Source organism: Simochromis diagramma, unplaced genomic scaffold (assembly GCF_900408965.1).
Source record: "Simochromis diagramma unplaced genomic scaffold, fSimDia1.1 OVJJ01000483.1, whole genome shotgun sequence".
In the NCBI taxonomy this organism is placed as follows: domain Eukaryota; kingdom Metazoa; phylum Chordata; class Actinopteri; order Cichliformes; family Cichlidae; genus Simochromis; species Simochromis diagramma.
Window position 1 is genome coordinate 2,562,054 of NW_024386835.1, and position 20,368 is coordinate 2,582,421.

Genomic DNA, 20,368 nt, shown 5'->3' on the forward strand with positions numbered 1-20,368 from the left:
TAATCAGTAATCCACTAATCACATAGTGTTGTGTAAATTGTGTTGCTTTTGAAAGACTGTGGTAAACGAACTCCCTGTAATAAGTTTGACTGAGGTAAATCTCAAAAACAGTGACCTCTACAGGACATTTTGACTGTTTCAGAGTAAACTACAGCTTCTCCCGACGGCCATGTGCTTAGCTTTATAAAGTGATCATGAGACTTTGACCCCTTCAGGCTGAAGGTGGGCAGGGCCATACTTAAATTGCAAGGTCACTGTAGAAGGCCACAATTGCCCTAGAAAAAAAAAAAAGTAATGTGACACCATTAAATAAAATTGGAACTAGCTTATTAAATGTCAAATTAAATGAATCGATAACTTATTTATATTGATAAATTATTTCACTTTGTAATTAATAGCAGGTTTTTTTTAATGATTAATTTTGTCAGTCCTCCACAGTTCTCTGATTTAATTTGCAGATTTAATCAGCCAAAAGTGAAATCACGTGTGCGGGTTTTATGAGGGCTGCGTTGATTCAATCGACACGATTTCATCAGTATTGTCGTGCTGGAGCAGCACCGTGTCAAGTTCCACCCACTAATTACTGTTTAGGTGAACTTCGCCCGGTAACCCAGTTTTGTCCGAACTGCATGCTGTCACAGTTCACATTTTAAAAACTCTTCTTGCTTTTACTTTTCCTACTGCGACAACACGAACTCATTGGACTGGCTCTTTCCAAAGCTAATTCAAGGCTGTTTGGCAGTACTCTGTTTCCTGAGGTCACAGATGGTTGCTATGCTGCGCTGCTGTTGCCGTGGAGGCGGAGTGCAGCCTGTCGGGACGGTCGGTTGAAGATAGAGGACGTAACTGTCACATGCTGGAGGAGAGTAGCGAAGTTTATCTGCGGGATGAGGATCTGAATGGAAGAAATTCATGAGTAAAATGGATAGTGCTTGTTAAAAAATATAGCGAAAAAAAGTTTTCGGTGTCTTAAAGATAACAGATCTCAAAGTTGTCGTGCGCGCGGACGTGCCTTTGGAACTGGAGCGCGAGCTGTCGTTTAACCGTACTGCCTCAGTTGTTGGAAGAGACATTAATTAAACGTAGACACCAAGATCAGCAACTTCGACTTACGATATTTAATAGCAAACTTCGCACGACAATTGAACTATCGGTTCCCCGCGACTGACGAGGACCTACGGAGAAGATCAAATCAGCATGGTGAGTTTTGACGAGGCCTTATTGCTAGCTAACGAGCAGCAACCTGTTTGCTTCCTTTCTCTCGTTTCACACACGCGTGCTGTGTGAAGTTTCTCAGATACTTGTGTGCTTTTTCTTTGATTACACTACACTCTGTCTTTACGTTTCTCATTCACCACAAGCACTTCTCTTGCATTATTTTAACATGTCAAACACATTAGCTTAGTTTAGCAGTACGAAGTGTAGCCGGTGTCGTGTGCGGGTAAGATGAGAGCGAGTTAGCGAAACATGGTGGTGTCACTTGTTACATATGGCAACGTTACGGTAGGACACCAACCAAAGACCCTATTCGGCAAACACGTATTTACGAACTCGTTGACTTGGTGTTGCTGCTTTACGAGTTACACTCGGTGTGCGTTTTAAAGTTGGATTACACGTGTAGTAAATATGGCACGTGATTTGTGTTAAACGTTAGCACCACTGCAGCTGAATAGCCCGTGATAAAGGTCATAGCACTATGCGACGTTCATTGTGAAAATATAAGAACACGTACAGCAGGGGTAATGATGATCGATGACACCCATTTTAACCAGAGGGAGACTTATTTAAGCGAACTTTAAATGAACACAGTGAATATCACTTCGTGTTTGAAAGCGCTCGGGCATGTCGGTGCCATGTGCTCTTCTCGACCCTCAAAGTACTTCTAGTGTTTCACTGTAAACCCAGACCTGCTGCTTTTGTAATACAGTGTTGGAAAGCAGATTGGATTGAAAATAAGATTCTAGTACTGTGTAGCTACTCTAAATATTGCACACTCGAGATTTTACAATGGATGACAGGTCAAGCTGCCTTATTCGAGTCATGCTGCCTTGAGGCGGGTCTGCGCCATGTACGGGTGCATGTGAGCGACTGAGAGGCGGAACAATGGTGATAAGCAAGCCAATGAAAATTCAGCTGGCGCTTACGTGCGTATGTGTGTCAAAGCTTTAGTAGTACTACTTCAGGGCTCCGGTGAATGTGTGTGAAGAGTCGACACATTTGCAAAGCTGGATTAAAGGATCGCTAATGAACAGAGTTCATCCATTGGATTGGCTCTGATGTATAATGCTAAATTAGCTTTGAATGTCTATTTAGGATCTTGACTGACCTGTCTTGTTGATTGACTTGACATATGGCACACAAATGTTTTTTGACACTTGAGACTCATCATTTAGGGGGATGGGAAGCACATCTGTAACCGGAAGGTCACCGGTTCGTTCCCCGGGCTCTCTGTCCTGGTCGTTGTGTCCTTGGGCAAGACACTTTACCCTACCGCCTACTGGTGATGGCCAGAGGGGCCGATGGCGCGATATGGCAGCCTTGCTTCTGTCAGTCTGCCCCAGGGCAGCTGTGGCTACAACCGTAGCTTGCCTCCACCAGTGTGTGAATGCGAGAGTGAATGAATAGTGGCATTGTAAAGCGCTTTGGGTGCCTTGAAAAGCGCTATATAAATCCAATCTATTATTATTATTATTATTATTATTATTATTATTATGACTCATTCAATTTGTTTTGTTTTTTTAAACTCCAGTACATATATTAAAAAATATCAAATCAAAAATATGAATTAAGACCACAGTGCAGTAAGTACAACACTAAAGTAATCTCTTTATTCAGTAATATACATGTTTTTACACTATACAAGGCTGTACACAATCTCTCATTTTTAAAATTTACATTTACTCTTGCTACAATTCATCCAGTCTTACTTTCACTCCACTTTGAGTGACATATTTGAATACCACTTTCTTATGATTGATGAATGTTTCTCAGAAATTAGTAACCTACCAACTGTATGCAATTATGTTAAAGTGTAATGTTTGAAGGAAAAAGCTATTTATTCTGTCTCTTTTAATGATCATGCAGGTTACCACAAAGGGAGCGGGCCTGAACCCCAATGCCAAAGTGTGGCAGGAGATTCCTGCCCAACAGAGTGAGAGTCCCGAGGAGATGGACAATGCTCCATGGCTCAATACCTGCCCTCCTCCTACTGAAATGACCGAAGGTATGTTTGCAGGGAAGAAAAAGTTAGTTCCTCTTATATGGTACTACACTAAAACCAAACGTTCTCACTTGCTCTGGTACAGTGTTTAAAAAAAAAAAAAAAAAAAAATAGGGAGTTGATGTGTGGCAAGTATAGACATGTATAGTAAAATTATAGACATGGTATGAGGAAATGGTTGAGGTTGCTTCTCTTGTCCATGGGAGTATGCAGTAAATGCAAACATGACAAACCTTGTTTTGTGTATTATAGTATCAAGTTATGACATAAATGTTGCACAGTGAGGATTGAATGAATTAAGTGTTCAGGTTCACTAAACTGAAAATGCTGACCAAACAGTAGGACCTGAGTGCAACAAAAGTTGGTGGTTTTTCATGAATGAGATTGGGGGTTTTTTGTTAGTGTGCTCCTGTATTTATCAGGTTCATATTGTTTAGCAAAGTTTGGTCTTGCAGTTTTGTGTTGAAGGCCAATGAAGTTTTGCTTTGTTTTTATTCCCCACCCCCCTGGAAGACCCATGAAGGTTGAGTTCTGTATTGTCCTTGACACTTCTCAAGCAGAGAGAGAAACAGTCATTTCCTTTAATAAGCCCTTTGGCAAGTCTGAAACACTGGCCCATCTAATTTCATCACTTAGATTGTGCAAGTGGTACACTCTGTCATTTTAAGAAGACAGATATTGTGTCGCTGATGCTTTGACTCATTTATACGTATTGATTACTGTACCGATTGTCATCACCCATTTTTCTGTAGCCTTTCTGCTAAAGTCTTATAATCAGATGTTTGAATTTCACTGGCAGTTGATCCACAATTTGGAGTTCACGTATTCACATGTCATTTTACATGCATGTAGTTGAACTAATTGGAAATCTCTTGGATTAGAGTTTGCTTATCTCTCATTTCGATGTTAAGGACCCGCAGGGTTATAGTTTATAGCCCATTATAGTTTCAGTGTAGTCCTCAAAAAATATATCTCCATAGGATGAAACCTTGCACTTGTAATATTTGAAATAATGAAACATTTTTAGTGAGATTGCACAAAGATGCACTCAGTCCTGTTGTGTACTACTTTATTGAATGTGACACTTATCACTTGGCTACTGTTTTCTCTTAGATTACTCAGATGTTCCCTCTTCAGGAGGTAAAGGATACTACAGTGAAAACGTGGACAGCACTGCTGAGTATACCCCTGTGAATGACATCAGTCCGTCTGACCAGGGGTATTTAGGCTTTGACCCACAGTGCGAATCCACCATAGATAATGCATCTGAGGTGCAGGCGATGTCCGAAGAGAGTTTGAGACAGTCTTTAAAGGAACGTCTCGAGTTCTTCTTTTCTAGGTGAGTTGTGTATAATGTATTGTTGCCTTAATGGGACAGCAGTAATTACTGAATTTACTGTTTCATAACTGTAAGAAGCCATTTAACTTTTAATTGGAGTATATTCTTATATTGAGTCATTGGTGTCTGAAGTTCCTAATTTGGCTTAACTGCGGTTTTCATCTTGATTCAGCTGCACAAACAATGATTCAGGCCGGTAGTGATTTAATGTTCTGAAATGTCTTAGTATTTGCAAACTCTGTGCTTATTGAACAAAACTTATTTTAATTTAAATTATTTTATAGTGACATGTTAAATTGGACAATGTCTAACACAAAAGTGCTTAATAAATGGCTTTCCTACACTAATGTAAATGATTTAACATCAACCCCACCACCAACCACCATCATCATTTTGGTTGTTAAAAGGTTGATGTTTGTGTTTTACTATTACTGCAAAGAAAAAGCTGTAACTCAGAGAGACCAATGTTTTGGGTATTGCAGAGAGAATCTTTCAAAGGACCTCTACTTGATATCCCAGATGGATGGTGATCAGTTTGTTCCCATTTGGACACTTGCTTGTATGGAGAACATTAAAGCTCTTACCACTGACATGGACCTCATTCTGGATGTACTGCGAGGTACAAGTGCTTCTGTTTTTTTTGTTTCACATAGACGGGCTGATACTTTTAAAAGTTTTGAACTCTAATAGTTCTTAAACTGCTACCTGCTCCAGCTTTATCAAATATAGAAGATTTAATGTAAGACTTTTTATTTATTAGGTAAATGCAATTACCTAGTTTACTACTTAAAGTGCCCATTGTTACTTTTTAAAAAGTAATGCATTACATACTTGAAAGAATTCATTACATTCCTTTTGTTTTACTCTTAGTGTGTGGTTAATTTACCACATAAATAAGATTATTCACATTGTCTACCAACTTTAAACTGGCTACAGTGGAGCAAAGGTCTTTCATAGCTATTACATAAATGGGATATGTCAGTTGTCTTCAGCTGCACTGTGAAGATTTAGGAAAATAATTTTTAAATTATTTTTTAATAAGCCTCCCCCATGGTGCAAGTTGATGAAACTGGGAAGAAGGTTCGACCAAACCACAGTCGCTGCATCATTATTCTAAGAGAAGTGCCGGAGACAACCCCAGTTGAGGTAAAGACGACTCCTACATGCTAATAAAATATTGCTCTGTAACCCCAGACTGTCTGACTGAATAGTAAAATCTACAAACGAGGGCTGCAAACTGATTGTGCTTGCATAAATTGTGATAACTATTGTCAAGTCAGCTTTAGATGATTAAAATATTGTGTGGTAGTGTGTATGCTGTAGCTGAGTGATAGCTCTTTTTCTTTTCGGTCAGACTTTGCATGCTGACTTGTGGAGAGTGATGGAATGGTCTGTTTTAGGTCAAAATGTTTCATGTTGTGTTCCTCTCACAGGAAGTAGAGGCTCTTTTTAAGAGTGAACACTGCCCGAAACTGTTAAGTGTTGAGTTTGCGCACAACAGCAACTGGTACATAACTTTTCAGTCAGACATGGATGCACTACAGGTACGTCCCCTTATGAATTACCACAAGCTACTTTTACTTATTTTTAAACTGGTTGTACAATTTTAGGTTTATACAACCAGTTAAATATTCTATTATTACCTGGCATATTTAACTTAAAATTGCTAAATCTCACTACCAAGCAGGTGCAGTACTTTCTGATCTTTTCATGTTTCACTAAGGTTCTGCATTAAAGGAAAGAGCATTTCTACCACATTTTCTTTACTGTTTTCTTTTCTTGCCCTCAGGCTTACAGATACCTAAGAGAGGAAGTTAAAATGTTCCAAGGGAAACCAATCATGGTGAGTCAGTCAGTGCTTGTTATAGATGTATGGAGCCTGCTACGCTTTGTTTTCCACTTGATAAGCAAGAATGGGGATGTTTTTTTGGGGGGCTTTTAAAAAAAGTTTTTCTATCAGTGATATTTTTGCTGGACTTTGTTATGACATCGTGTGCCCTGCTCTTTTATCTGATGGAGCAAATAACACTGTGATTTGTTGATGGTCCTGTTTAAGCCCCAGTGATGATCAGTATCGCGCTTGGAAGGACCCATATGGACTGTGGCTGGCTGGGTGGAACCTTTCACTAGCTTTCTTAAAATCTGTCTGTTTCTATGCTGTTCCTCTCTCCCTTATTTTTCTTTTATACTCCTTCCCCTCCTCCCCCTCAACACCTTTCTTTCCTCCTAGTCAGTGCAGTTTTTATGGCCTAATGACCATGAGATTATGAGATCTGAGGGGACTAAGGACAGTAGAGCTATATGGGTCCTGTGGAAATGTTATATCGATATTGATTCTCTCATTTTCCCTGCAGGCCCGCATTAAGGCCATTAATACATTCTTTGGCAAGAATGGCTTCTGTAGCGTCCAGGATTCAGGTGTGTACAGTCAACATGCTCCACTGCAGGCCCCATATGACTCAAGTGCTCCAGTGTACATGCAGTCGATGTACAGCCCTCAGCAGCAATACCCTGTTTATCCTATTGTGTCTCCCTCCTGGAATCCTCAGCCATCAAACATGCCTTATTTCGAAACACCGCTGGTGAGAACCTTAATATAATATTCAGAATGTCCCTTAAAGCTGCTATGTTATTTAATGTTTTTAATGCTGTTCAAATTAATGGCAGTCTCCATTGTAACTAATATTTATAACCTCTGTAAACTCCAAGTTAATATTAGAGTATCAGAGGGTTTTTTTTGTTTTTTTTTGTTTTTGTGTTTTTTTTTTTGTTTTTTTTAGTTACATTTGTAATGATTTTTCCTGTTTGGTGATATGCAGGCACCTTTCCCCAACAGTGGATATATGAATGGTTACAGCAGTTCCGGGAACTACAAAGCTAACTCAAGCTCCGTCAACACACATGCTGCTATGACCAGGAACCGGTATGTACAGTTATGATACAAACTTTTAGTTTATTAGATCAGTGCAGACTTGAAGTTACCATCAGGTGCTGGCAGTGTTTGTTGTAAGCTTTAATTTAGGTAATTAAGGACTTTGAACTTGGTAAAATACTTTCTGCGGATGGTAATGCTAGCATTAACTTAATGGAACGCAGTTTGGTACCAGTCCTTCCGGAGTCCATTATTTTGCTTCAGGACTGAAACTTTGTTCTTTAAAAAAAAAAAACAAAGGGGAAAAAAAAAAAGAGTACTGTCAGTTTCCTGTTATTGTCATTTGCAAACCAATAAAGGTGAGCTTTCTTGCATTGGTCTTGTGTTCACTCTTTGTTAATAAAATGTGTACAATCCTGTCAAACTCTGCTTTTGTGGTAGCGCTTGATTTCTGTAGTAAAACTTGTAATTTTTTTTTGTGTGCACCTAGAAATCATTTAAAAGGTCATCCCAGGCCTGGAGATGTGCACTCTTCTTTTGCTCCAAGGAACCAGTTGGATGGTGTGTCTGGTCCACAGGTCCTGCAAACACAACAGCTGATCTCTCTGGCCTCCTTCAACCTTAAAGATGTGAGCGGGTCTGGACGGGGCAGGTGAGTTAGTGTTATCCTACACTTACCCCTGTTAACACTAAAACGGTTTCCAATCTGATGTGGCAGTCTAATGGTATGTTGTGTTTGTTTGTTTTTATAGAAGAGGCCCCAATAGAAGCACAAGGAGAAAAAGGGAAGATGAGCAGGCAACGGTCAGTCGGTTTCCTCTTTTCGTGCTCTTCATTTAAGAAGTTGACTGCCAGGACTGTGTCCTACAGTGTCTTGGTGTGCTGCTTTTTAATATTGAATTTTATTTCTTCATTCAATGTAGAAGCCCGTCCCTGTACCGGAGGCCAGGGCATCGCATCCAAAGTTTGACCTGGCAGCCTCCAATTTTCCACCTCTGCCAGGATCTGTGGTCAGTATGCAGGAGGAAAGTGTCCCTGAGATGCGCCTTTCTGATATTGTGCGTGGCCTGAAGGTGACAAACAAGGTGAATATGTTGCCTCTCCTGGTGCTTTCTATCCTTAAGACTCTTTACAAAATAAGGTAAAATATAAATGCACAAATTTTAATTGTCATTACAGTCTGTCAGCAAAGATGTTCCCACAAACATCGCAGAAGGTCCTGTAAACAAACCTGATCCTGTAATTCCACCTAAACCTGCTGTTGTGTCCACACAAACAACCACTCCACCAGTCTCAAGGTAACCTTTGCTTCAGGCTAATATATCAGTGAATAACAAAGGTATTGAGTCTTCAACAATTCACTTATCCCTTACTTTTTTTTTTGTATACATTTAGTGATTCTCTTGTAGTAAAGGAAGAGGATAAAACTGAAGCTCTTGTAACAAAGGAAAATGTCTCCTCATCCGCACAAGCTCACACACAATCACCTTCAGAACATGCTCCCTCCACCTGCAGCCAGGCTCTTTCTACCGAAACATCTTCATCGCCTCCCACATCTCCAACATCAGAACCGGTAAGGACTTATTTTGTGCTGATTATCACATTATATTGTCTTGTAACATCAGCTTACAACTCCCCAAACTCAGCGTGTTTTGTCATCTTGTTGTTTTTTTGGTTTTAATTTTTTTTTAAACTGTGGTTCCCTGTTCTTTCACCAGGGTCTAAAAAAGCTCAGTTATGCAGAGGTGTGCCAGAAGCTGGCCAAAGAACCGCTGCCAGCACAGATGCCCTCTCCCTCCACTCCCACCTCTTCAGACAGCCAACCCCTGCAAGAGCTCAAGGTAAACAGGGTGGAGGAGCCTCGTCCCAATGGCCGACAAACTGCAGAGAAACGTGGAGATAAACGGCCTCCTCGGCAGCCACTGCGCTCCTTCAGAGGGGGAAGTGGCCAAGCCAGAGTCCGAGAGCCAGGGCAGAAGATTCGGGAACATCAGAAGGGCCTGAACACTGGGAAACGATTTTCACCACAGCGGGCAGCCAGACGCAGTGGCAAAGAACAGAATATCCCTCCAAGTTCACCAAAGTAACCAAAGGGTGGGGAAAAATGAACTGAAAACAGAAAAGAATATATGTACATATGTAATATATAAAGACAGATGCCTATATTTCATTTCATGAGTTTGTCACATCTCTTTAGATTACTGCAGGCCTGAAATTATTTGAAAAATTATAAATAGATTTTCCTTTTCGGAAAAATGTCGTCATGGATGGAATCGCAGGGTTCGCGGTGATGAAGCATACTTTGCTGAAAGTAGTGTCATGATATGAGGATGTCCCTGTACATTTGTTGAATTTGTGGCATCTTCATCTGTGGTTTAGAAAATATGAGACCTTGTGTCTCTTTTTAAACATGTAATTAACAAGTAATCTGAAAAACTAGTATCTGTTGTCAGTTATCCATGGACTTGACATGTTCAGCTTCAGAGTGGGTTGAACTTTTGAAAGGTAAGAGTAGCAATATTTGTAGAAATGTTTGTAGACACTTGTTCTACGACTAGTGAATCTTGTCTTGAACTTATAATACTTGTTGGGTTTTGTGTTTTGCAATAATTTTCCTTTGTGGCGCAAATATTGGATCAATACCGCTAACATTGGAATTAGTGGAGCAGATCTGCTTATGTCATTTTTACTAGACTTTACAAACCTTTTTCTTTTTCATAAATTATAAATATCTAATTATTCTATCAGTGCTAATGGTTGGTGGATGTAGGCAGGAAAGTGTTTGACCAGATCTTGGTGATGTTGGCATCTGCTTTGTAAAGTACAACTAGAAAGGGTTTGTTTTTTGTTTTTTTTTTTTCAGCTAACTTTGGTTTCTATTTCACAAAACCAGTGTACACTGGGATTAGGTAAATAATCCAGTTAACTAGGTCATTGTAGTAATTTGGTGTTTGTGGTTCCTTCATAGTTTCAGATTGTTGAAGTGGAACAGTCATGCTGACTCGAGTCTTCGTCGGTGAACCCTCTTTACTGCTAAAATATTATGAATGGCCTGAGGGACAGGGAGCAGAAATTTTCCCCTCAATGTTGAATGTTTTCACTGCTTGATTTCAAAAGTAGCATTTTTATTGCTTGAATCACACGTGCTATGATGAATGTAGCTGTGGATCTCAAACCATTTTTTCAAATGATTTTTAACATGTATGTTATTTTGTGTTTGCAAATTCAGTTTTCGTTTGTCCACATGGTAGTGTATTTTATGTTGTTAGCGTTGACTACATGTTATTCAGTGTTTGTAATGTTGATGAAATGGTGTGTAGACTAACTTTTATTAGCGATTAGGTTCTGATCTGTGATGCAGCTTGTGGCTTGACAATGAATATCTTTCCATTACAAATGACAGAAGGGTATTGGGATGGATTTTTCAACTTGTTCTTAGATTTTCTTAAATATGGTTAAAAGAGATGAGTAATTTAAGATAGAATTCAGATGTTAACAGGGAATTTACAAGACAGGCTGTACACTCTAGTAATCAGTAGTTTATACTGGTTTTTGTTTTTTTTTTTGTTTTTGTTTTTTTAAAAGTGTGCAGCTGACTGACACTGCTTGTGTTTTAGACTATAAGGAGTTATCAAACCAAACTCCTAGTGCCTTAATGGGATTTAATTTCATTGTAAAAATGCTGTAAAGGGTGTAAACTTGTCATACTGAACATGATAAAGTTCACAAAACCACCTCATTTTGAGGCAACAAAAGTTTCAGTTCATTCTGTAGGACTTGCCCTGTGTGCATTTTTTTTTTTTTTTTTTTTTTTTTTTTTTAAATGGGCTGGACATTTTTCAGAGTACATTGGTTTATGCGCTGAGTTATAGTAGCTTGATGTATTCAAAAAAATAAAGGTTTTATTTTTTAAAATTGGTTTTGGTTTTTTGTGTTTTAAGCCAGAAAACAAAATCTGTTCAAGGATTTCAACATGCCATCTGCCAAGTAAACATCCGGAAATAAACATTATGTAACTGCTGTAGGCGCGTTTGGCTTAGTCTTTAGTGGGTGTGTTCATAGCTTTCGCTGGTAGTTGACGCGAACACAGCGGAATATATATGTAGAGTTGACATAACGGCACATTGAGATAAAAGTCGGGGAATATGTAATGATTCATATAATATCAATCTTATTTCGTGTAAAATCTACGATTCCTCCCGCACAGAGAAATCCTGTTACATAATAACTCTTCCAAGTTCTCTCGCGGTATTTGGGTAATGGAAGTGTCAAGAGTGTCAACAACGGCCAAGCAGCAGCACAGCAGCGCTGTCCGGAGCTGGGAGGGGGGGAGTGAAGAGGCAGTCTAAACGTGGGGTAAGTTTAGGGCATATTTTAGTAAAATGTATTGTAAATCGTCATTTAAAGAAAAAAAAAATGTGTGTGTATATATGTGTGTCTGGATATGCATAAGGCATGCACCGCGCTTATACAGTCGTGGCTTGGTATATGGGCACTATTTAGCATTAGCGTGCTAACGTGTAATGCTAGCTACTAAGTTGGCGGACGTGTTAGTGTAACTTAAGGCAAGCTAACGAAGCTTCCATTAGCACTTAGCATGAGCTCAGCTAGGGGATTGTACTTGCACTAAACAGCTTTATTTGCTAGACGTGCCGCGCCTTCTGATATTTGGAATGAGTTTGTTCAATGTTAGCTTCCATGTTCGCTATAATGACACGTATGTCAGGTTGTGGAAAACAGTATTTCACGTGCTTAGCAATGTGGATGTGCTACCTTGCGGCCCATTTCTCATTAAGTCATAGCTAACCAGTAATGGATTGGTAACGTGTGTCCTGTCCACAGTCTGTAACCCATGTCTTATAGCTAACTACATAGCCGGACTACATCGACAGCGCTAATAGCCAACGCCAGTGACTCGATCCTGCTAAGTGGAGGTTGCATGGTGAGGTGCTTTGGCTCTTGCTGCCTCATCGTTGAACGCTAGTCCAACATTATACCCAACCGAGTCTAAAGAAATGCTCAAAACAGGCCCACAGTCTTCGGCCTGTGTCCCTCCTATCCAGATGTTATTGTGATTTTGGTTACAGATGAGCAGGCACGTGTAAATTATGACGATTTAGATTGTAATTCTCATCAGCTCCATGACACTCAAGCTGATGCTGTAGGTTAAGAACATTTGGTAGTAACATATCTGCTGCCCTTATGTAATATGTCTTGGGAACCTGAACATCAGCTGGTTTATCGCCTAATAAATTGGATGACATTGCTGTGTTTGTTGCTTTCTTTTACAGATCATTTGTCTGAGATGGCGGATGACCGGCCCTTTGTATGCACTGCCCCAGGATGTGGGCAGGTATGATTTCTTAAGACATACCTCTAACTCTAAACAGCCATAGGAGTCTGAATCTCTGCTTTATATTCTCTTGTTATTAACTGAACCCAGCTTAGCTCACCAATTACAACTGCTGATAAAGTGCTTTGTAATGTATGATGAAACATTGCTTTAATAGTGGAAACCAGGCGTTATTAATCTCGCATCAGGATTAAAACTGTCTTGATATTCCTTAAATGTCATGTGTGGTGTCTTTTGCAGAGATTCACAAATGAAGATCACCTGTCAGTACACAAACACAAGCATGAAATGACATTAAAATTTGGTCCTGCCAGGACAGACTCTGTTATCATTGCAGGTAATGGCATCGCCATTTGTCTTTTTTTAAATTAATCTGTGCTGAAGAGGTGGTCAGTGCTCTGAATAGATGAATTGTATATAATAGTCTGTGTCTGAAGGTGATATTTTTGTCCACTAATACTGACAGTTTTTTTGTTTTTTGGCAGACCAAACCCCCACTCCCACACGTTTTCTGAAGAACTGTGAGGAGGTCGGTTTGTTCAATGAGCTGGCCACCTCCTTCGAGCAAGAGTTTTGCAAAACACAGGAAGATGATCAGAGGACGAAAAACCCGGTGAGAAAGACAGGGTTACTGTAGATCACGCAGTGTGCTGGTTTCAAGATAAAATTTGAAGGCTTTCATCTTCTCATCTTTGCTTTTGGTCTTCAAGGCCGCATCTTTACAAACACCATCTGAAGTAAAAGATGAGGATGAGGGGCCCTTACAAGTCGATTCTTCTCCTCCTGGAACTCCTGATTCCTCGTCCAGCATGTCAGAAAACAGCAGAGACTCTAGGGTGAGAGCTGTGTTGTAATTTGCTGTCCTTGCACGCACGTAAAAATGATGGACACACAAAAATAGTTACATTGCTTAATTTGTTAACAGGAGATCTACACAAAGCCCGTGGCAAGCTCTGCTCCCACTCCAACTATTGTGCGTCCTGGTTCTCTTCCCCTTCACATGAGTAATGACTCACTACACCCCACGTTGCCATCTCCAACCTCCGTCATCACACAAGCTCCACCCTCCAACAGACAGCTTGGGTAAAATAATTTAGGTTGCTGTGGTTTGCTTTACTGTTTTACTGTTTGGACCATGCTGACAATTTGTAAAACTTAAAATGAATTAACTTCTGGTAAAATGTAGAAATTATAAGTCTAATTTCACATGACCAACTAGCAAGAAAGTCAGTAATCCAGTCCAACCAGAAATCAAAGATGGGGCTGTTTGATTTTTACCTGGTGGGGAGATATGCTCCTATTAATTAGAAAGTTTATATTTGTCAGTCGCTTTTATTGAACCATAAAGTGCCTTTTAGACTCTGCGTCTGTTATTAGCCATCATTTATGGCCATTGTAAAGCTGTTGCAGTTTTTTGTTTTTTGTGCAAAAGAAAGCATCACTTTTTTTCTCTTTTAACAAATTGTTTCTCTACCAATATTTAAACTTTTTTGAGACACTCACCCCAAACTTGGAAATATAGCTGCCTCTTCAGTGAATCTCTTATCTGTAGACTTGGATTACAGTAAGCAGCTGTAGTTGTTGTGTTGTACCACAGTTTAGTGTAGCAGCACGTGAATATGCTCATTAGAGTGGTCCTGCAGCTTGCAGTGGGTCCACAGAGTAGAACAAGGACTACTGACTTCAGTCGCAGATCAACACAGTGGAGTTAGCCTCCTTCCTGTCATGGGATTGAGACTCAATGGAGAGGCAACAGTTGCTACAACAGAGACCTGGTACACCTGCAGGAGTGAATTTTTAAAATGAGAAGGAGGTGAATATCTATTACTACATGAAGTCTACTGTGGAAGGTCAAATAAAAACGCTAATCGGTGAAGCTCATGGTGCAGTAATGTGTCCAGAAAGGATAACCGAAAGCATCTTTTTGTTTTTTAATTTCCTAAAGAAGTATGGTTACTATCATCGTATGTGTCTTGATCTACTATGGAAATTGAGGCAGGTGCTGGAGAGCTGCAGCTCTGCACCACTCCGATTCTCCAGACTTGCGTGTTCCTCAAGCCAAGCTTAACTTTGAGAACTTTTGAGTCACATCTTCATGCTGCTTGTGTAAGCTCTGTACAGTTAACTCATGAAGAAGTGTTCATCGGAAAAGTGAAACACTGTAAGCCTGATCTCTGCTCTATCAGTGGGAACACAGTGGAGAAGCACCTATTTACAAATGTCTAATCTGGCCAACAGCTCTCCCACAGGCTCGTATCCACTGGTGAGGCACCTCCCTAATGGGCAGGCAGTTCCTCTCTTGCCCAGTCCTGTGCAGATGACCTCAGTTATATCTGTAAGATATTTTCCAGAAAAATGAAAAACTATACAACAAATTGTACTTGGGATGGAATTTTAACATATCCTTTTGGTTTTTCCCCTCTCATCCACTTTATGGATATTCGTTGCTATGTGGAGCTTGCGAGGCCAGTGAACACAGTGCCTAACATCCCTGGGATTCCAGGACCACCTGTTGGAGGCGCTAGCAGTGGTTCATCCTCCCCATCTGGCTATACTCTTCACTCTGAGGCAAAGATGGTGAGACCATCAGTTGTACTTTCATCATTTTGTAGGCTGCTGGCTAAACATTTCATTTACATAAACAAACGAATGACATTTATAAAACTTTTACATGACCTGGGTGTTGTCTCTGTCTTTTTAGCGGTTGAAGGCAGCGCTAACTCATCAGGGCCCAGGAGCACAAGATAGCATCAGTGGGGGGTCAGGATCCATCCCTGCTGTTCCACAGCGACAGGAACAAAGCCAGCAGCCCTCTCAAAACTCTGATGCACCATCACCTGCCCAACCACAGGTAGGTAGTGCACATATCATACAAGTTATGTGGTCCTAGAGCACACCTAGGACTATAGACTGTTAAATGTGTGTGATGAAGGAAAACCTTTGAATGTTCCCTCAAAAAGCTAAATGAGACTCAATGCTAACAGCTGTAGTTTTCACATTATTGATGGCATCAAAGAGAAAAATTTAGCAGAATGTCAGGCTTGTCCAAAATTTGTGCTCACGTATGCAAAATAAAGGCCGAGTCAGTTTAAGTCAAGCATGAGCATTGGATTTAGTGTCTTTTGGTTTGGATGCTTTAATTTGACAGTTAAGGGCACCAAATTGTCTGCTACTCCTGAATTTTTACCCCTGTTAAATGTCAGGAGTTCCTGATGCAGTTGTTCTGTTTTCCCCCACTTACTGATCACATTTGGGTTTACAAGTAGCCAACTTTTACCCCCTCCTCATTCTCCAGGTGTCCCCTGCTCAGCCAACAGGGGGCAGGCGGCGGCGAGCAGCAGAGATGGACCCTGACGAGAGGAGGCAGCGTTTTCTGGAAAGGAATCGGGCAGCTGCTTCCCGCTGCAGGCAAAAGCGGAAGCTGTGGGTGAACTCTCTGGAGAAAAAAGCAGAAGATCTGGCCAACATGAACGTCTCCCTCACAGTGAGTCGTCTCCAGGGCGTAACATCAAGCATGTAAACACCCTGGCGGTCATAAATGGGTTTCTGTGGCGATATGGCAATAACGGGGCATGATGGGAATGATTTATGTACTGTATTTCTTTTTGTACTGCTGTCAGAATGAAGTAACCCATCTGAGGAATGAGGTGGCACAGTTGAAGCAGCTTCTCCTGGCCCACAAGGACTGCCCTGTCACTATTATGCAGAAGAAGGCAGCTTTATTAGGTAACCAGTTGAGATAATGAACTGACCATCAGACTTCTTGTACTGTGTCACTTGTGCCAGGATTCATCTGTCACCTCATCCCATCTAATGCATTATTTTTACTCGCTCACCTCTCTAAGGGTGAATGTTGCTCTCTCTGTCTGTAGCTGCAGGAGGAGAGGAAACCTCCAGGGATACTTCCACTGAACCCATCGGCTCCCCGGCGGCAGTCATTCAGCACGTGCCGTCGCCCTCGGCAACAAGTCCAGGGGCCACCATCAACGGGCTGAGCGTGCGGGCTGCAGAGGCGGTGGCCATGTCGGTCTTGGCCGGCATGGGATCGGGCCAGGCTGCAGGGGTTGTCATGGCAACGCAGCCACAGTCCGCCCCGAGATGATCCGCAGACACTTAATAGACCAGAATGAACTCGAGTGGCATTCGGAGGTCGGACTCGTGCAAAGATTTCTGAAAAGAGGAACCTGCCCTCAAATCCCTCTCCCCTTCCAACCCACACCCCAAAACTAAGATCCACTTCCACACCCACCCAATTCCCTCACAGTCGCCGATAATCACACAAAGACGCGGCACAGTGCCTCCATCAGCCCTCCACTCCAAGCAGGCTCCCTTTTTCATTGAAGCTTCGTCACTCTCTCTATGTAAATATGAATTACACGTCAGACACTCACTCTGCAGGGTTTGGGGTAAGTTCTTGTTCAGTTCTGACACTTGGGAAAGGTTTAAAGGCTCGAGAAGAAAAATCTGAATGGAAAATCATTGCATCAGAAACATTGTTTTTTTGTAACTTCCTTTCACAAAGCCACTGTAGTCCACCTTCTTCCTACACACTGGTTGTGATGAGTTCTTTTTTTTCTTTTCTTTATTTGTCCTTCCCAGGCTGACACTTTTTCTGTAAAATATCTTGTATTTTTCATGTGTAAGAAAAGATTTTTTATGCCCGATATGTTAGTCAGATAATGTTTTGCTAATGCAGTGAAAGTCCGAGGAGAGCTGAATGCAGTGAGCAGTAGCCTGGAAAGTGTTTATATTGTTTTGTTTTCAACCTGTTCTTTCAGTTTTGAGTTAATACACTTGTCGCTTTAGTCAGCTGAGTTCTTAGCAAACCAAATTGTAGATGGTGTTCACTGTTTACCCTGTGATTGTGTGCCTGACACTTTTTTTTTCTTTTTTTCTTTTTTTTTAAATCATGTATTTTAACCCATTCAGAATGGATGACATGTTAGTCCTGTGTATGAAACCCTATTGACTGCATGGAGTATTTAAGGGTGAAGATTACCACTGTTTGTGATTCATCCTATTCACTGTTTTCATGTTATTTTTTGGTTCTCTAACATTGTTATCAATGCAAAAATCATTGTAAGGATTCCATCCTCGGTCCTAATGTAACACACTTGAAAAGTTTGATCCTTCAGACGGCCTTTAAATGATAATCATACGTAGATTTTTAAACTCCAGTACCCATGCATTTCAGTTGAGGAAAGACTAGTGCAATATATTTTTCTATTGAATATCGATGTGATGAGATGACATGTGTAGCCCAGCTGCTGAGGGGGTGGTGGATGTTTGGTCGAGTTTTAAAAGCTAAAGTTATGAGGTGACCAAAGCAAATGTGAAGATAAGTATTCTTGAGTGAATGAGATTTGTGATTAGTGTGCATTTTTAGAGAGTTACAGGTGTCCTGGTCTTGTGTGCTTTCCACCTTTTGACGAGCCGTCTTGTATAATGAAGTAGACTCAATACTTGTGCACGGTGCTTCTTTTTAATTGCAAGTTTTAAAATGCAGCTTATTTTATATGGCATTGTACTTCCAAGACTATCATATTGCCCCCCTCCCTGTTGCTCTTTTATAACATGTCTTTGTTTTAAGATGTTTATTTTTGCTCTGTGGGTATGTTAGACCCCCCCCCCACCCCCCAATTCATGTAATAGTACTTCCCCTTAATTTGTAAAGAGGACAGTTTTTAAGTGTTTAGCGACAGTGAATCCACATGGGAAAATGTCTTGGAAGGAGTTTACTCAGGCCTCAAGATGGGATACATTATTTGTGTACAGTCTCAACTAATGAATAAGTTGTCTTGAGCAAATAATAAAAATAAATTAATGAACCTGAATTGTGCTTCAGTAATAGTATGTTGGGGTTAAAAGTAAGCTGCTTTTAAGCCTGCAAGTCATTTTTCATTAAACTTATCGCATCTTTTTGGGTGCAGCTGATGAAACAATGGCATAAAAATTTCCACTTTTTTTTTTTTTTTTGGTTGGTGGAAAACCAAAAACAAGTTAAAGGGTGTTAAATGCAGGATCTAGACCACTGATTGAAACATAACTCTAAACATAGTGTTGCCTTTACTGCTGTCAAAATAGGTTGGTTAACCTGGCCAAAAGGGCAACAACGTAGATGCATAGAAACACAAATTCTGTTTGTTATATAAATATTATTATAATTATACAAATTAACAGTATTTACTCAAATAAAATAGTTGCACACAGATCTCACCAGGGCTTGACGTGGTTAAGACGAACTCCTGAAGTTCAAACTGATCATTAGATTTAAAGGGACTTTGAACATGGCAGAGTTGTTGTGTCAGGTGGGGGTGGTCTGAGTAATTCAGAAACTGGTTATCTAGTAGGATTTTTCACACAAGCACACCAGCCTAGACATGGTTATTTCCATGCCACCTTGAGCACACCCAAACTTGTCTGATCTCAAAAACTAAGCAGGTAAGCAGGTCTGGCCTGGTTAGTACTTTGATGGCAGACCGCCTTGGCATACCAGGTGCTCTAAGTTTGGGTTGGCTTTAGCTCAGGAGGCGTCTACTAAACAGAAAGTTGGTGGTTCAATCCCTGGCTCCTCCAGTCTGTATGCCAGATATCCTTGGGCAAGATACTAACCTCATGTTGCGCTCTGATGCATCCATTGGAGTGTGAATGTTGGATAAAAAGTGCTTGTATGAATGAGTGAATAAGGTAAGTTGTATAAAGTGCTCTGAATGCTCAGAGTAGAAAGACGCCATATAAGAACCAGTCTATTAAAGTTTTACAGAGAATGGTCTGAAAAAGAGAAAGCATCCAGTAATTCTCTGGATGTAAGAAGAGAATCACCAGACTGCTTTGAACTGACAGCAAGGATAACTCAAGTAAATACTTGTTACAAACGAAGTACGCAGAAGAGCATGTCTGAATGCACAACACCACAAATCTTAAAGCAGATGAGCTACAGCAGCAGAGACCACAGCAGGTTCCATTCCTGCCAGTAACGAACAGGAAACTGAGGCTCACCAAAACTGGATAATAGAAGATTGGCTCTTAGGTCTGATGAGACTCATTTTTTCATTTTGTGGAAACAGCAAGAAAACATGGCTCCATCCTGCCTTGTATCAACAGTTCAGGCTGCTGCTGCTGGTGTAAATGGCATGGAGTATATTTTCTTGGCAGACTTTGGGCCCTTTAGAACCAACTGAGCACTGTTTAAACTCCACTCTTTCTGTCTATAAAGAGTGGAGCCCATGTCTTTATGCCACTGTCTTCCAGCAAGACAGTGTGAAATGTCACAAAGCTCAAATCATCTGAAACTGGTTTCTTGAGCTTGCCACTGTACTCAAATGGCCTCCACAGTCACCAGATGTCAATGGAGCAGGGCACATTTGGGAATGTGACGCACCTTGTTGAATCAGCAGTTCTGGAGGCAAAAGACCGACCAACCTGGTACTAGAAAGGTGTGACTACGGAGTTGACCGGCGAGCGTGTTTAAAATGAGTGCGTACATGTGATTTCCGGCGCCATCTTTGTTTGGAATAGGTGGAAAATAAATAAAAAGTGATGCAGCCTGAAAAATTTGTTAAATTTGTTAAGTGTGCAAGTGAA

General features: G+C 40.7%; 2 protein-coding genes across 6 annotated transcripts; both read left to right on the top strand.

The window, feature by feature from the left end:
- Positions 1-486: 486 nt before the first annotated feature.
- larp4ab (La ribonucleoprotein 4Ab) lies at positions 487-11,240 on the top strand. 2 transcript variants are annotated; one of them, XM_040028811.1, is made up of 15 exons: positions 487-1,200; positions 3,085-3,223; positions 4,334-4,559; positions 5,042-5,178; positions 5,602-5,705; positions 5,993-6,103; positions 6,349-6,402; positions 6,914-7,141; positions 7,379-7,482; positions 7,922-8,083; positions 8,184-8,229; positions 8,355-8,516; positions 8,611-8,729; positions 8,827-9,004; positions 9,150-11,240. In XM_040028811.1, exons 1-15 carry the CDS (start codon positions 1,198-1,200, stop codon positions 9,516-9,518), a joined length of 2,142 nt encoding a protein of 713 aa, XP_039884745.1. In that variant the 5' UTR covers positions 487-1,197; the 3' UTR covers positions 9,519-11,240. The 2 variants fall into 2 exon arrangements, with proteins under 2 accessions (XP_039884745.1, XP_039884744.1); XM_040028810.1 differs by having other exon boundaries at positions 490-1,200; positions 8,184-8,235.
- A 132-nt stretch (positions 11,241-11,372) lies between these two features.
- atf7b (activating transcription factor 7b) lies at positions 11,373-18,618 on the top strand. 4 transcript variants are annotated; one of them, XM_040028814.1, is made up of 12 exons: positions 11,373-11,787; positions 12,723-12,784; positions 13,025-13,121; positions 13,270-13,397; positions 13,495-13,620; positions 13,710-13,867; positions 15,023-15,119; positions 15,242-15,361; positions 15,486-15,635; positions 16,095-16,268; positions 16,405-16,510; positions 16,657-18,618. In XM_040028814.1, the coding sequence occupies exons 2-12, from the start codon at positions 12,737-12,739 to the stop codon at positions 16,884-16,886; spliced, it is 1,434 nt and encodes a 477-aa protein (XP_039884748.1). In that variant the 5' UTR covers positions 11,373-11,787; positions 12,723-12,736; the 3' UTR covers positions 16,887-18,618. The 4 variants fall into 4 exon arrangements, with proteins under 4 accessions (XP_039884748.1, XP_039884746.1, XP_039884749.1 ...); XM_040028812.1 differs by having other exon boundaries at positions 11,381-11,787; positions 16,080-16,268; XM_040028815.1 differs by having other exon boundaries at positions 11,391-11,787; positions 16,080-16,268; positions 16,630-16,774.
- The last annotated feature ends 1,750 nt before the right edge of the window (positions 18,619-20,368 follow it).

Excerpts from the sequence above, each read along its gene's own strand:
- larp4ab (XM_040028810.1), top strand. Across the intron at positions 6,104-6,348 it reads CAGACATGGATGCACTACAG|GCTTACAGATACCTAAGAGA; the intron begins GTACGTCCCCTT and ends TCTTGCCCTCAG. Across the intron at positions 7,483-7,921 it reads GCTGCTATGACCAGGAACCG|AAATCATTTAAAAGGTCATC; the intron begins GTATGTACAGTT and ends GTGTGCACCTAG.
- atf7b (XM_040028812.1), top strand. The coding sequence starts at position 12,737 with ATGGCGGATGACCGGCCCTTTGTATGCACTGCCCCAGGATGTGGGCAG. Across the intron at positions 12,785-13,024 it reads CTGCCCCAGGATGTGGGCAG|AGATTCACAAATGAAGATCA; the intron begins GTATGATTTCTT and ends TGTCTTTTGCAG. Across the intron at positions 15,636-16,079 it reads CATCACCTGCCCAACCACAG|GTGTCCCCTGCTCAGCCAAC; the intron begins GTAGGTAGTGCA and ends CTCATTCTCCAG.